Raw genomic sequence first — 13092 nt, 5'->3', positions numbered from 1 at the left:
TTATCTATCTATCTATCTATCTATCTATCTATCTATCTATCTATCTATCTATCTATCTAGGTGTCTGTCTGTCTATCTATCTATCTAGCTACATATCTATCTATCTATCTATCTATCTATCTATCTATCTATCTATCTATCTATCTATCTAGGTGTCTGTCTATCTATCTATCTATCTATCTATCTATCTATCTATCTATCTATCTATCTATCTAGGTGTCTGTCTATCTATCTATCTATCTATCTATCTATCTATCTATCTATCTATCTATCTATCTATCTAGGTGTCTGTCTATCTATCTATCTAGGTGTCTCTATCTATCTATCTATCTATCTATCTATCTATCTATCTATCTATCCATCCATCCATCCATCCATCCATCCATCCATCCATCCATCCATCCATCTATCTATCCATCTATCATCCATCCATCCATCCATCCATCCATCCATCTATCCATCCATCTATCATCCATCCATCCATCCATCCATGGAATGGATTCGATGGAATTTGTGGAAATGTTTTCAATAGTCAAACATGATTGTTCCTTTTAATAAAATGTGTGTTTTTAAATAACAAAATACTAAAATATTAGTAAGTAAATCACATTGCATGTAAATTTTTTTTACTGTGGTTTAATTTATACTATTCTGAATAAAATAATTCTGAAAAGAATGCGGATTCCAGTAATCTAGATTTAATTATATTATATTATTTATTTATCTTTATATACCAGGCGGCACTAGTGGGTGGTGCAGTTGCTGGATTCCCATCATGCTCTGCGGGCCCGCGAATATCAAAACAAACACCGTCATAACCGGCGGTTTTAAACAAATGTCGTTTATTTAAAATAACAAGTCAAACGAGGAAACAAGACAAACTACTAAATTATGTTTAAGGTGAGCGGTCATAAATTAATGTTCTTTTTGTTTTACTCCAGCTTGTTGGTTCGAGAATACTTGAAGTCTGTTTAGCCTTTCAGCTAACAGTAGCGGTTTGACCCCATGGCTGTGTCTCAAATTGCACCTGGAGGACTTAATAGGGAGCCTAAGTAGTATAAATATTTACAGTGTTGCTGTACACTATTTTAAATTCAGCTTGTGATTTGAGACGCGGCTCCTGTATTTGTATTGTACCACTTTGGGATTGCAAGAATTCAAGCAAACACAGATATAACAACATTTTAGCATTAAATATTTCACATTACACATTTGAGACGCCGTACGGCCAAAAGTATGTGGACACCTGACTGTGAACTAGTAAGACATCTCATTTCAACACTACTAGCATTCCCACATTCTTTGCTTATCCTCTATAACAGGCTCCACTCTTCCAATAAGGCTTTACAGAAGAAAGTGGAAGTGTGCTTGTATTACTTTCTGGCCATTTGATGTGAAGTCAGGCATTAATAATGGTTAAATATTGCAATCAGCATTCCAATTAATTTCAAATGAGTTTTAGAAGGTTGAGGTCAGAACTTGGTGTGTAGGTCACTGGATTACCTCCAAACCAAACCGCGCCTTATTTACAGCACCACGATCATACAAGAACAGAACAAGGGCCTACTTAAAACTGGTGTGGCTGAAACACATGAGCTAAATAATTGGAAGGGATGTCCACATTCTACTGACCGTATAGTGCAAATATCATTGTTCACCTTCTATCAGAATATTTTGAAAGTTGTGTTGACAGACCCTGTGGACAGTGCTAGCCTAGTGGGTAGAGCTTTGGGCTATCAACCGTAAATTTGGCGGTTCAAATCCAGGCTCTGCTATGCAGCCACTGTTGGGTCCTTAACCCTGTCTGCTCCAGGGGCGCCATACGATGGCTGACCCTGCGCTCTGACCCCATCTTCCAAACAAGCCAGGATATGCGAAGAAAGAATTTCATTGTACTGTACACCTGTATATGTATATATGACAAATAAAGTATATCTATCTATCTACCGTCTCTTCATCTTGTTTTAACAGAGGAATGTGTGTTCGTGTCTGAATCGATCACTGTAGTGAGGATGACCAGGGGCAGATGGCAGGATCGTGTGAAAGCGGTGGAGCAGCGGACTCTGTCCTATCAAGCCGCCCCCATCTGCTGCCCGTATAAGACTCGTCTGTCTCGGCCGTGGCAGCCCACCTCTGTGTGGAGACTGTTCCCCCGCCAGAAGGAAGCCATTGCCTTCAGCCAGCGGTGCAAACAGGTACAAAAAGACTCTTTAGAATTTACCCAAAAGCATCATTATTACAGAGCCCCAAACACCCAATCACCTACTCAGATACACCTAGGGACAATCTAATGTCTTAGTAATCTAATATCTCACCGACGGTGACCGTATGAGAGGTTTGACGTCAAACCCAAGTCTCCATGACCTCTTTGAAACCTGCTGCAGCATTTTATAAACATCATCTATTGTTATAAAGCCAAAGCCTCTTCATGTTTTCATCTTAACAGTGGATTAATACTAATAAAGCGATTGTCTGTCTCTTTCAGGATGTGCACATGTTTGCTCTGGAGAAAGAAGGCACAGATGCAGGTCAGAGGATTTATCTAGTGACCAGCTACTGTGAGCTCTGGCATTACTACAGGTCATTTTATTTTCTTACTCACATGGAGCACATCATTGATTTCCTCTGTATAAAATCAGCTGTCTTGCCTTATTTCGGAATTCTTTTTGGACATCCCATTTTAAAACGTGTGCCTTAATGTAAGTTGAATTTTTTGTTGTTGCTATGGCAGCCTCCACTCTTGGCTAGGCTTTTTAACAATTTTGGAATATGTCTGTGGAAATTTGTGCCTGTTCAATTAAAACACCATTTGTGTGGTCAGATTTTTGGAAGCCTGGCCCCGAGTCGATGCTTTAATCCGTTGCTACAGTGTTCAGTTGGGTTGAGGTCAGCCGACTGGAGTGTCCTGGTCATGCTGGAAGTCCTTCCCCAAAGTGTTGCCACAGAGTTGCAAGCACATCGTATTTTCTATAATTAATCTTCTCTGAAACGCCTGAACTCAACATACTTTACCCTCCTGCCGGGATATAGCACCACATTACAATCAGTAAATCTTACAAGTGCGTTTGTTTTTAAAATATTCTTTTTCTATTTGGTTCCCTCTAGTTCTCACAGACAGTCACTGATGCACTGCTATGAGGTGATTCCTGAGGGTGCTGTCTGCAAGCTCTACTTCGATCTGGAGTTTCACACAGCATCCAATGCCAACCTGGATGGTAAAAAGATGGTGGCATCATTAATTCAGGTAAAAGCAGACATGCAGATGAAAACGCACGGCTTTTAGCGATGATCTGATTCCTAAAGGTCTGTTGCAATTCTTATGTCGCTTGTATCACGTCCACGCTGGCTGAGGAGAGCTGAGATTGTCATGAGCCCTCTCCTACACACACACACACACACACACACACACACACACACAGTTGCTGGCTGCATCTTAGTAGAGGCACCTTGACCACACAGCAGGGGTTGCAATATAACAGCGGCAATGGAGCTGAGTTGACCTTCCTCCCAGCCAGGTTGATCGGACAGCTTGGGATTTGAACTGGCACATTTGATTTTTAAGCATTAGATCGCTGTGCCACTTGAGGGGCAACTTGTGTTTTCATTTGGTGGTGCACAGAAACATGGACTCTGTGGACCTGGGTTTGGTCCCAGCCTCCAGTAACTGACTTCGGGTTCTTCAGGTACTCTGCCTTTCTCCCACCTCCCGGAAAATCTACAGAAGGTGGATAGACTGCTGTAAATTTCCTTTAAATGTGAGTGAATGATGGAGGGTGGATTCCAACAGATGCCCTCCAAAATCCTGTGGAACAGTTTCTCAGAGGACTAGAGGCTTTTATGACTTAGAGTTTCTGATCTAATGTCTATGGTTTTGGAAAGAGATCTCCAACAAGCTCATGGTCAGTTGTCGTATAGCGTATGTTGTATCATTTACTGATTCAGAATTGAATCAGTAACGCTTTATTTATTCTTTGCACCTTGCTCCGTAATCACAGCTTGAATTTTCTGTTTTGATGTTTTGAAACCAGTATGTGTGTGCGAAGCTGGAGGACGTGTACGGTCTACACTGTTCTGCTAGAGACGTGCTGAATCTAGACTCCAGCACAGAGGAGAAGTTCAGCCGCCACCTCATCTTCCTGATGCCCAGTTGCGCATTCAAAGATAACAGGCATGTTGGTGAGTCTGTGAAATCACTCTGACACTCGCATTTATTTGAAGCCTCAGTCTAACAGTGTAACTGAAGATTAGACAGGTGAAAAACCCCATAGGACATGAGCTTGTTTGACACCCTGTTCCAAAATCACGGGCATTAATATGGAGTCATATTCCCCCACTGGGACTAACAGTATCTGTTGTTCTGGGAAACCTTTTCACAACATTTTTGAATGTGTCAGTGAAGCTTTTGCATTGATTTTGTATGTGAAAGCTTGGCTCGCAATTTATTTTCAATGGTTCCTGAAGGACTCTTCAGGCCACTGGCGTTGCTCCACATCAAACGTGATAAACCATAGCTTTATGGGCTGAGCTTTGGGGACAGGGCACTTTCATGCTGGAACACGACGCTAGAACTATTTAGGCGGGGTGTGTACATATTTTTTGCGATATAGTGTTATAACTGCAAGGGTGTGTGTCGGTGTGGACATTATTCCACATGTGACGCTTGGCTAGCCCACTATCGCTGGGATCCAGGGTTTGACTCCCCAGCGGTGCATACATACGATTGAGTATGTCTCAGGGGGATGGGGGATGGTCAAGGCCCCGTGATGGATTGGCGTCCTGTCCTGGGTGTGTTAATGCATCGTGCCCAGTGATTGTGTGGAGACCTGACCCAGTGCGGCCCTGACCAAAATGGAAATGAAATGATTGTGGATGTTTTGTGTGTGTGTGTGTGTGTGTGTGTGTGTGTGTGTGTGTGTGTGTGTGTGTGAATTTTAGGCCGGTTTATCCATGACATACTGAAACCTGCACTGAATCATCTTGGAAATAGGTGAGACACTGTTTATATATAAAGTAGAGAATCTATTTAGACCCCTTGACCTTTGGTGCGCTGTGTGTTTGTGTTGATTTGATTGGATATTATTACATTTTTGTTGTTTAGAACTCAGTTGGAGTCTACCTGTTGCAATTTGATTGTTAATTTCTAGACATACGACCTCTGGGGCTCACCACTTTGTGCTAAACTTTGCGACACAGTTGTCAATCAGCTGTGTTCAGATGAGGCAACGTTTCAGCTTGTTTTTGGAAACCCGATGTGCGCTGAAATATCTGTTACAGACTCAATATACACATCTGACTCCGATGTGTTCTGTAGAATGATGTTCTGCTTGCACCAATTTCTTGAGACATTAAGCACATGACGGCTTCTCTTCCTCCTCTTCCCCTCTACTGAGCGCTGAATCCTGTCATCACTTTATTTCTTCCAGCTCTGAAGCTGTGCCTTCAGCAGGAACCACTCCAGAGGAGGTTGATGGTCTCAGTGATGGACCTGAGTCAAAGAGAATCAAACATGATCAGAAGCAAGAAGAGGATCTGAGTTTTCTAAGAGTAAAGAGCAAGGACGGGCAAGATCAGCTCTTTGTGGATCTAGGTAGAGTTCATTGTCGACAGACTGCATTCAGAAGAGCATTTCCACATAGTAATGTAGTCATATGGGGGTGAAGGATGCAGCCTAAACGCCCGGTCACACCAGAACCTTGCTGTTTGTGTTGGTTTGGCATGTTAACGTGATTTTGGCGATTTAAACAGGAAATTGTCCAAAATTGGGATTTAATTAGCATTATCCCTGAAAGAATCTGATAAATCTGTTTACTTTGAATAATCCATTATAGTTTACTACAGATTCCTCTGTATCTGGCCTACAGTAGTAGTTATCAGAGTTAATCTGATAACTACTGAAATTCTGATTAATAATGTGCATGTAACTATATTTATTAGTGTAGTTAGAGTCTACTGGGGCATTTGAACCAAGTTTGGTTGGTGCAGCGCATGTCCACAATGGAAATCAGTTACAACAATACTTCTCACGTTCTCACATTCAGCCTCACTGATTTTTATGCTAATCCTATTGAAAGGAATTTCTGACTGTAACCTGTTTTCTTTTACTCGAGGCGTGTACACCAAAAACCGAAACTTCCGCCTGTACAAGTCGTCCAAACTGGGAAAGAACGCCGCTTTTGCTGTGGCTGAGGATAACGAGTTCATCCAGAAACCTGACAAGCACGCCACAGAGGAGGAACGCTTATTTCTGGCGTCTTTATTAACCAACATCAGGTTATCATCATGCACTCATAACATTTCTTGTATACACTATATGACAGTATGGGTGGCTCGGGGGGTAGCACTGTCGCCTCACGGCAAGGAGGTCCTGGGTTCGATACCCAGGTTGGGCGGTCCGGGTCCTTTCTGTGTGGAGTTTGCATGTTCTCCCCGTGTCCGTGTGGGTTTCCTCCCACAGTCCAAAGACGTGCAAGTGAGGTGAACTGGAGACTCTAAATTGTCCATGACTGTGTTTGATATTAAACTTGTGAACTGATGAATCTTGTGTAATGAGTAACTACCGTTCCTGTCATGAATGTAACCAAAGTGTAAAACATGACGTTAAAATCCTAATAAACAAACAAACATATGACAGTATATGGAAAACCCATTTAATTATTGAATTCAGAGCAAATAGCACATTTCTTCATATTCCTGATGGGCTGATACATATACTGTACGTCAGGGTACATTCCATTAAAACCTGGTGAATATATACAGTATATTTTAAATCCATATCAACACCCATAGTTTTGGAATGAAATGTCCTACAAGTTTATGATCAAGTGTCCAGATACTATTGGTCATACAGTGTATGTACAGAATGTACATAATTTGTACACACACACATTAATGTGTGGTCATTACAGTTTTACAGGGCAGAGGATTCTGACATATGATCTTCCAGAACGGACTTCAGATGGATCTCAGGGTTCTGTTCAGCACAAAGGCCTGCAAAGCAAAGGTACTAACACTCCAAACCCAAACCTCTTTCCCATAGTCCTCTGCTTCAGCTCCACCTCCACCGTCAGCACTGCATTCCGTCCCACCAGTAGTACCGCACAGTAATTCCTGTACTGTCCGCTTAAAAAACACGGTCTGGTGATACTATGAACTTGATGTTTTGGTGTGAGGCACGTTTCCTATCTGTATTGTACTAGGGTTCATACAAGGCAAATACTCAGAAGAGCTGGGACGTATTGTTATGCAATAAATGCAACGCACTAAGCTTTATTTACCTGACAGAAGTCCAAAGAAAAGATTTCTGAATAATTTCTTTTTTTTCTGAAACACTTCATTGTGTTTTGTAAACAGAAACAAATTTAGAATTTGATGCCCTTCTGAAGTTTGGCATAAAGTGTTGAACCACAACGCATGTTTGCTTGTACAGACTAAGCCTTTCTTTTTTCTTTTTTAATTTTCCCCACGACATCTAGTCGTGTCCAGTTACCCTGATACCTCTATACAGATTCGACCCGTCACCGCTGACTGACGACGCCTCCCAACTGACATACGCCCCCTCCGGCACGTACAGTCAGTACAGACTGCACTTTTTCACCTGCACGAGTCGAGTTCATACACCGACGGGCACTGTGTACGGGAGGGCCACACCCCCATCAGCATTACATTTTTACATTTACATTTTCAGCATTTAGCAGACGCTTTTATCCAAAGCGACTTACACAATGAGCTGAACACGACGAGCAATTGAGGGTTAAGGGTCCTGCTCAGGGACCCAACAGTGGCAACTTGGTGGCGGCGGGGCTTGATCCGGCAACCTTCTGTTTACTAGTCCAGTACCTTAACCACTGAGCTATCACTGCCCGCAGCATTATCCCTCAGCCCTGTGCAGGCGCCATCAGTCGGCCAGCAGGGGCCGCAGTCGCACCAGTTATGAGGACCTATGATCCCACTATCCTTTCCTCTAACCCTGAACAACAGCCAATCGTTGTTCATGCAGCTGCCCAGGTGGAAAGGCAGAGCTGAGATTCGATACGATGTATTCGAGACCCCAACTTGTACTTTACCGCTGCGCCACCTGAGCGGCCAGACTAAGCCTCTCATGGATCCTCTTTTTATATCCAGTCATGATTCCTTCACCTGATACCAATTCACCTGCTGGTTATTCAAACACTAACTTCAATATTCTATATTTTTTTCACTCTTATTTTGCCCTGTTCCAACTTTTTTTCGAGTGAGTCAGGTATGAAGTTGTAGAATCATTTCTACTTACAAAATACAACGAAGTTGGTCAATGAAAACATTTAAAATCTTTTACTTTGGTCAGTTAAATAAAGGTTCGAGAGACTGATCCATTTTTAATTCTGAAGAGCTTGCAGGTGAACAGCAGTCCTCACCTTACAAAGAGCTGGATGACTTTGTTCTGAAGCTGGTCTGCAAGGAGGACATCCAAGGGAGTAAGTGCATATGTTTAAATAGAACCCACACATGAACACTTTCTTCTCTTCTGGTCTTACTGATTTAGTTTGATTTAGTAAAAGTCTTTAAAAATGTCTAGTCTTAAATAAATGAAAAAGTTATTATAAAAAATAAAAAGTTCCTATATCCCAGAACTTAATAAATCCATCCAATGTTTAAAACAACACATCTGCTGTTCTCACTGTCTCAAATCACACACACACACACACACACACTGTACAATATGTTACTCTTGTAAATCCAGAGCTGTGTGTACCGCACCTACAGTACCAGTCAAAAGTTTGGACACACCTTCTCTTCAGTGGTTTTTCTTGATTATTTTTATTTTCTACATTGTAGATCAATACTGAAGACGTCCAAACTATGAAGTAACACATATGGAATTATGTAGTAAACAAAAAAATGTTAAACAAACCAGAATATGTTTTATATTTTACCAAATCTACCTCTGCACAGCACAACTGATGGTCTCAAACACATTAAAAAAGCAAGAAATTCCATAAATTAACTCTAGACGAGGCACAAACGTTAATTGAAAACCGTTCCAGGTGGAACCTCATGAAGCTGATTGAGAAAATGCCAAAAAAGTGTGCAAAACTGTCATCAGAGCAAAAGATGGCTACTTTAAAGAATATAAAACATATACTGGTTTGTTTACTACATAATTCCATGTGTGTTCCTTCATACTTTGGATGTCTTCATTATTAATCTACAATGTTGAAAATGTAAAAAAAATCAAGAAAAACCACAGGAATGAGAAAGTGTGTCTAAACTTTTGACTGGTACTGTATGTGTTGTCTGTCAGCGATTACACAGGGGTAAAAGGGACACATGCAGTGGAAAAGGGGCACATGTTGTACACTTGTTTGTGTTGGGTTAATGACAGGTATCAGACGCTGGACGTACTTTGTATCTGATCAGCTGCTGGTCTACGACATTGGGAAGTTCCGCTGGTGTTATAACGTGAACCGCTTCCACAAGAGTAACAACATCATGTGAGTTCTTATTATAACATTAGGGGTGGCATGATGGTGAAGTACAGCTTTAGATCCTCAGCTTTAGTTACTGTCTGTGTACAGTCATCTGACACTTTTCTCTCACGTCATGAAAACATGCTAGTAAGTGAACAGACCATTTCAAATGGCCTTATGGTACACTTACAGTGTATCACAAAAGTGAGTACACCCCTCACATTTCTGCAAATATTTTATTATATCTTTTCATGGGACAACACTATAGACATGAAACTTGGATATAACTTAGAGTAGTCAGTGTACAGCTTGTATAGCAGTGTAGATTTACTGTCTTCTGAAAATAACTCAACACACAGCCATTAATGTCTAAATAGCTGGCAACATAAGTGAGTACACCCCACAGTGAACATGTCCAAATTGTGCCCAAATGTGTCGTTGTCCCTCCCTGGTGTCATGTGTCAAGGTCCCAGGTGTAAATGGGGAGCAGGGCTGTTAAATTTGGTGTTTTGGGTACAATTCTCTCATACTGGCCACTGGATATTCAACATGGCACCTCATGGCAAAGAACTCTCTGAGGATGTGAGAAATAGAATTGTTGCTCTCCACAAAGATGGCCTGGGCTATAAGAAGATTGCTAACACCCTGAAACTGAGCTACAGCATGGTGGCCAAGGTCATACAGCGGTTTTCCAGGACAGGTTCCACTCGGAACAGGCTTCGCCAGGGTCGACCAAAGAAGTTGAGTCCACGTGTTCGGCGTCATATCCAGAGGTTGGCTTTAAAAAATAGACACACGAGTGCTGCCAGCATTGCTGCAGAGGTTGAAGACGTGGGAGGTCAGCCTGTCAGTGCTCAGACCATACGCCGCACACTGCATCAACTCTGTCTGCATGGTCGTCATCCCAGAAGGAAGCTGACGCACAAGAAAGCCCGCAAACAGTTTGCTGAAGACAAGCAGTCCAAGAACATGGATTACTGGAATGCCCTGTGGTCTGACGAGACCAAGATAAACTTGTTTGGCTCAGATGGTGTCCAGCATGTGTGGTGGCGCCCTGGTGAGAAGTACCAAGACAACTGTATCTTGGTGGTGGTAGCATCATGGTCTTGGACTGCATGAGTGTTGCTGGCACTGGGGAGCTGCGGTTCATTGAGGGAAACATGAATTCCAACATGTACTGTGACATTCTGAAACAGAGCATGATCCCCTCCCTTCAAAAACTTTTCCAACAGAATAACGACCCCAAACACAACCTCCAAGATGACAACTGCCTTGCTGAGGAAGCTGAAGGTAAAGGTGATGGACTAAACCCAATTGAGCACCTGTGGCGCATCCTCAAGTGGAAGGTGGAGGAGTTCAAGGTGTCTAACATCCACCAGCTCCGTGATGTCATCATGGAGGAGTGGAAGAGGATTCCAGTAGTAACCTGTGCAGCTCTGGTGAATTCCATGCCCAGGAGGGTTAAGGCAGTGCTGGATAATAATGGTGGTCACACAAAATATTGACACTTTGGGCACAATTTGGACATGTTCACTGTGGGGTGTACTCACTTATGTTGCCAGCCATTTAGACATTAATGGCTGTGTGTTGAGTTATTTTCAGAAGACAGTAAATCTACACTGCTATACAAGCTGTACACTGACTACTCTAAGTTATATCCAAGTTTTATTTCTATAGTGTTGTCACATGAAAAGATATAATAAAATATTTGCAGAAATGTGAGGGGTGTACTCACTTTTGTGATACACTGTATATGATCAAAAAATTATTATTATTATATTTCCTGTTGTTTCCAACTTTGTGCCAACAGCCTTGGGTTTCAGAATGGATTCGTCAAGAAGCTTGTAGTGTCCACAAACTTTTGGCCAAATTGTGTGTAAATATAGATATTATACAGTACTTATAGGGCGGCACGGTGGCTAAGTGGGTAGCACTGTCGCTTCACAGCAAGAAGGTCCTGGGTTCGATCCCCTTGGGGGGCGGTCTGGGTCCTTTCTGTGTGTAGTTTGCATGTTCTCCCCGTGTCTGTGTGGGTTTGCTCCGGGTGCTCCGGTTTCCTCCCACAGTCCAAAGACATGCAAGTGAGGTGAATTAGAGATACAAAATTGCCCATGACTGTGTTTGATGTAAACGTGTGAACTGATTAACCTTGTGTACTGAGTGACTAGCGTTTCCTGTCATGTATGTAACCAAGAGCGTAAAACATGACGTTAAATCCTAATAAACAAACAAACAGTACTTATAATGGTAATATGTGCATCTCTGTGTGTGAGCAATTGAATACTTGGCAAAAAGTAATGGGGTACAAGACTAAAAAGTGTGGGGACCTTTGTTTAGAGAATAATGCGGGCTTTCCATGTCCATTATTTTGCAGTTTTTCAGTTATGCATTCTCTTCATCAGTGTTGGTCCAGGAACTGTAAAAATCCTTTTTACTAAGCCTGTGATATTCATTCTCTGCAGGATAGTCATAGATCTGAAAGAAGAGGTTTGGTATCAGAGGTGTCATGATCCTGAGTGCAGAAAACAGAACTACAGATCCTCTAGTGAGTACAGCAGTCATCACAATGCCATTGTACACCAATCACAGTACAGGACTGTTTTTATTTAGTGAGGAGAAAGATGTTGTAAACACCTTTTAAAGAAGACTTGTCATTTTTTTTACAGGTTTCCCACTTCCACAAGAGGTCTGCATGAGCTACATGCTGAAGGAGGTCAGTCAATCCATAAAAAAAAGTACAAGTTGTTCTGTACATGACGTGTTTCTCATGTGTAATATGGGCCTCAAATAGCAAAATCAAATAGCATAAACGTTTGAATAAATGATGTGTGTTTTCAATGCAGGACGAGGAGGATCAGGCGTTTCTGATGGACGATTTGGGCAACATCGAGTTGAGTCAGAGACATGTTCCTGCATCTGTTCAAGAAATGCAGGACACAGAAGGAGCCACTTCATGCCCTCCGATGGGAATCGAACAGGACTGGGAAGATGACGATGCCTCGTTCCTTGAGGCTCTAGATGAAGTAGAGAGGAGCATTGAGGAGGAAGAGGAGATTCCTGATGAGCTCCTGATCCAGGCAGTGACTGAGTGTGAAGCTCATAATAATAATAATAATTAAAAATACTATTAAGTGACCGTTGCTAATGTTACATTGTGGTCTTCAGTGTTCCCCCACAGATTTAGAATACACATATATACTAAGATGTCAAAACAACACTTGACTTTACCACCTGAAGGGAAATACAGATCCAATAGGCAAGAAAAATCTGATCCCTGTAGAAACAAAATGTTGAATGTTTTTTCATCGTAGTTATTTCAAGTGCCAGTCTGGGCCATATTTCAAGTAGGCAAAAGCTGTACATCAATTTAACATCTTCACCATCAATGGTCTATCACATCATTACAATCTTTAACTAGACTAGAATAAGACCAAATTCAGTTGGAAGATCTATAAATACCAAACATTAAAGTAAATTGTAACAAAAATGATGTTTTGAAGGTTATTTATGTTAATAGTATACATCATATAGCCAAGCTAATGGAAGACGAGTACGGCCAGCAACGAGAGGAATAATGAACAAGCCATTAAGAAGCCTGGAGAAACTCTATCGGCAGGAGTCGGAATTGACTTGAATGCACTAAATA

At 41.7% G+C, this 13092-nt stretch overlaps 1 protein-coding gene across 2 annotated transcripts; it reads left to right on the top strand.

Moving 5' to 3' along the window:
* Positions 1 to 792: 792 nt before the first annotated feature.
* Positions 793 to 12586, top strand: primpol (primase and polymerase (DNA-directed)). Of its 2 annotated transcripts, none has more exons than XM_063008578.1 (14): positions 793 to 900; positions 1972 to 2195; positions 2486 to 2580; positions 3106 to 3244; positions 4029 to 4176; positions 4936 to 4987; positions 5424 to 5587; positions 6108 to 6270; positions 6906 to 7000; positions 8376 to 8453; positions 9362 to 9470; positions 11909 to 11991; positions 12113 to 12159; positions 12290 to 12586. In XM_063008578.1, the coding sequence occupies exons 2-14, from the start codon at positions 2013 to 2015 to the stop codon at positions 12563 to 12565; spliced, it is 1632 nt and encodes a 543-aa protein (XP_062864648.1). In that variant the 5' UTR covers positions 793 to 900; positions 1972 to 2012; the 3' UTR covers positions 12566 to 12586. The 2 variants fall into 2 exon arrangements, with proteins under 2 accessions (XP_062864648.1, XP_062864647.1); XM_063008577.1 differs by having other exon boundaries at positions 8367 to 8453.
* The last annotated feature ends 506 nt before the right edge of the window (positions 12587 to 13092 follow it).

The sequence above is a fragment of the Trichomycterus rosablanca genome, chromosome 14 (genome assembly GCF_030014385.1).
Source record: "Trichomycterus rosablanca isolate fTriRos1 chromosome 14, fTriRos1.hap1, whole genome shotgun sequence".
In the NCBI taxonomy this organism is placed as follows: Eukaryota; Metazoa; Chordata; class Actinopteri; order Siluriformes; family Trichomycteridae; genus Trichomycterus; species Trichomycterus rosablanca.
The sequence above is the reverse complement of the archived record's forward strand: the minus strand, read 5'-3'. Positions and strand labels throughout refer to the sequence as shown.

What these genes read in the sequence shown, in the direction of transcription:
- primpol (XM_063008577.1), top strand. Translation starts at nt 2,013, where the DNA reads ATGACCAGGGGCAGATGGCAGGATCGTGTGAAAGCGGTGGAGCAGCGG. An exon ending in CAAAGATAACAGGCATGTTG is followed by an intron (nt 4,177 to 4,935) that starts GTGAGTCTGTGA and finishes TGTGAATTTTAG; the next exon opens with GCCGGTTTATCCATGACATA. An exon ending in TCTTTATTAACCAACATCAG is followed by an intron (nt 6,271 to 6,905) that starts GTTATCATCATG and finishes TGGTCATTACAG; the next exon opens with TTTTACAGGGCAGAGGATTC.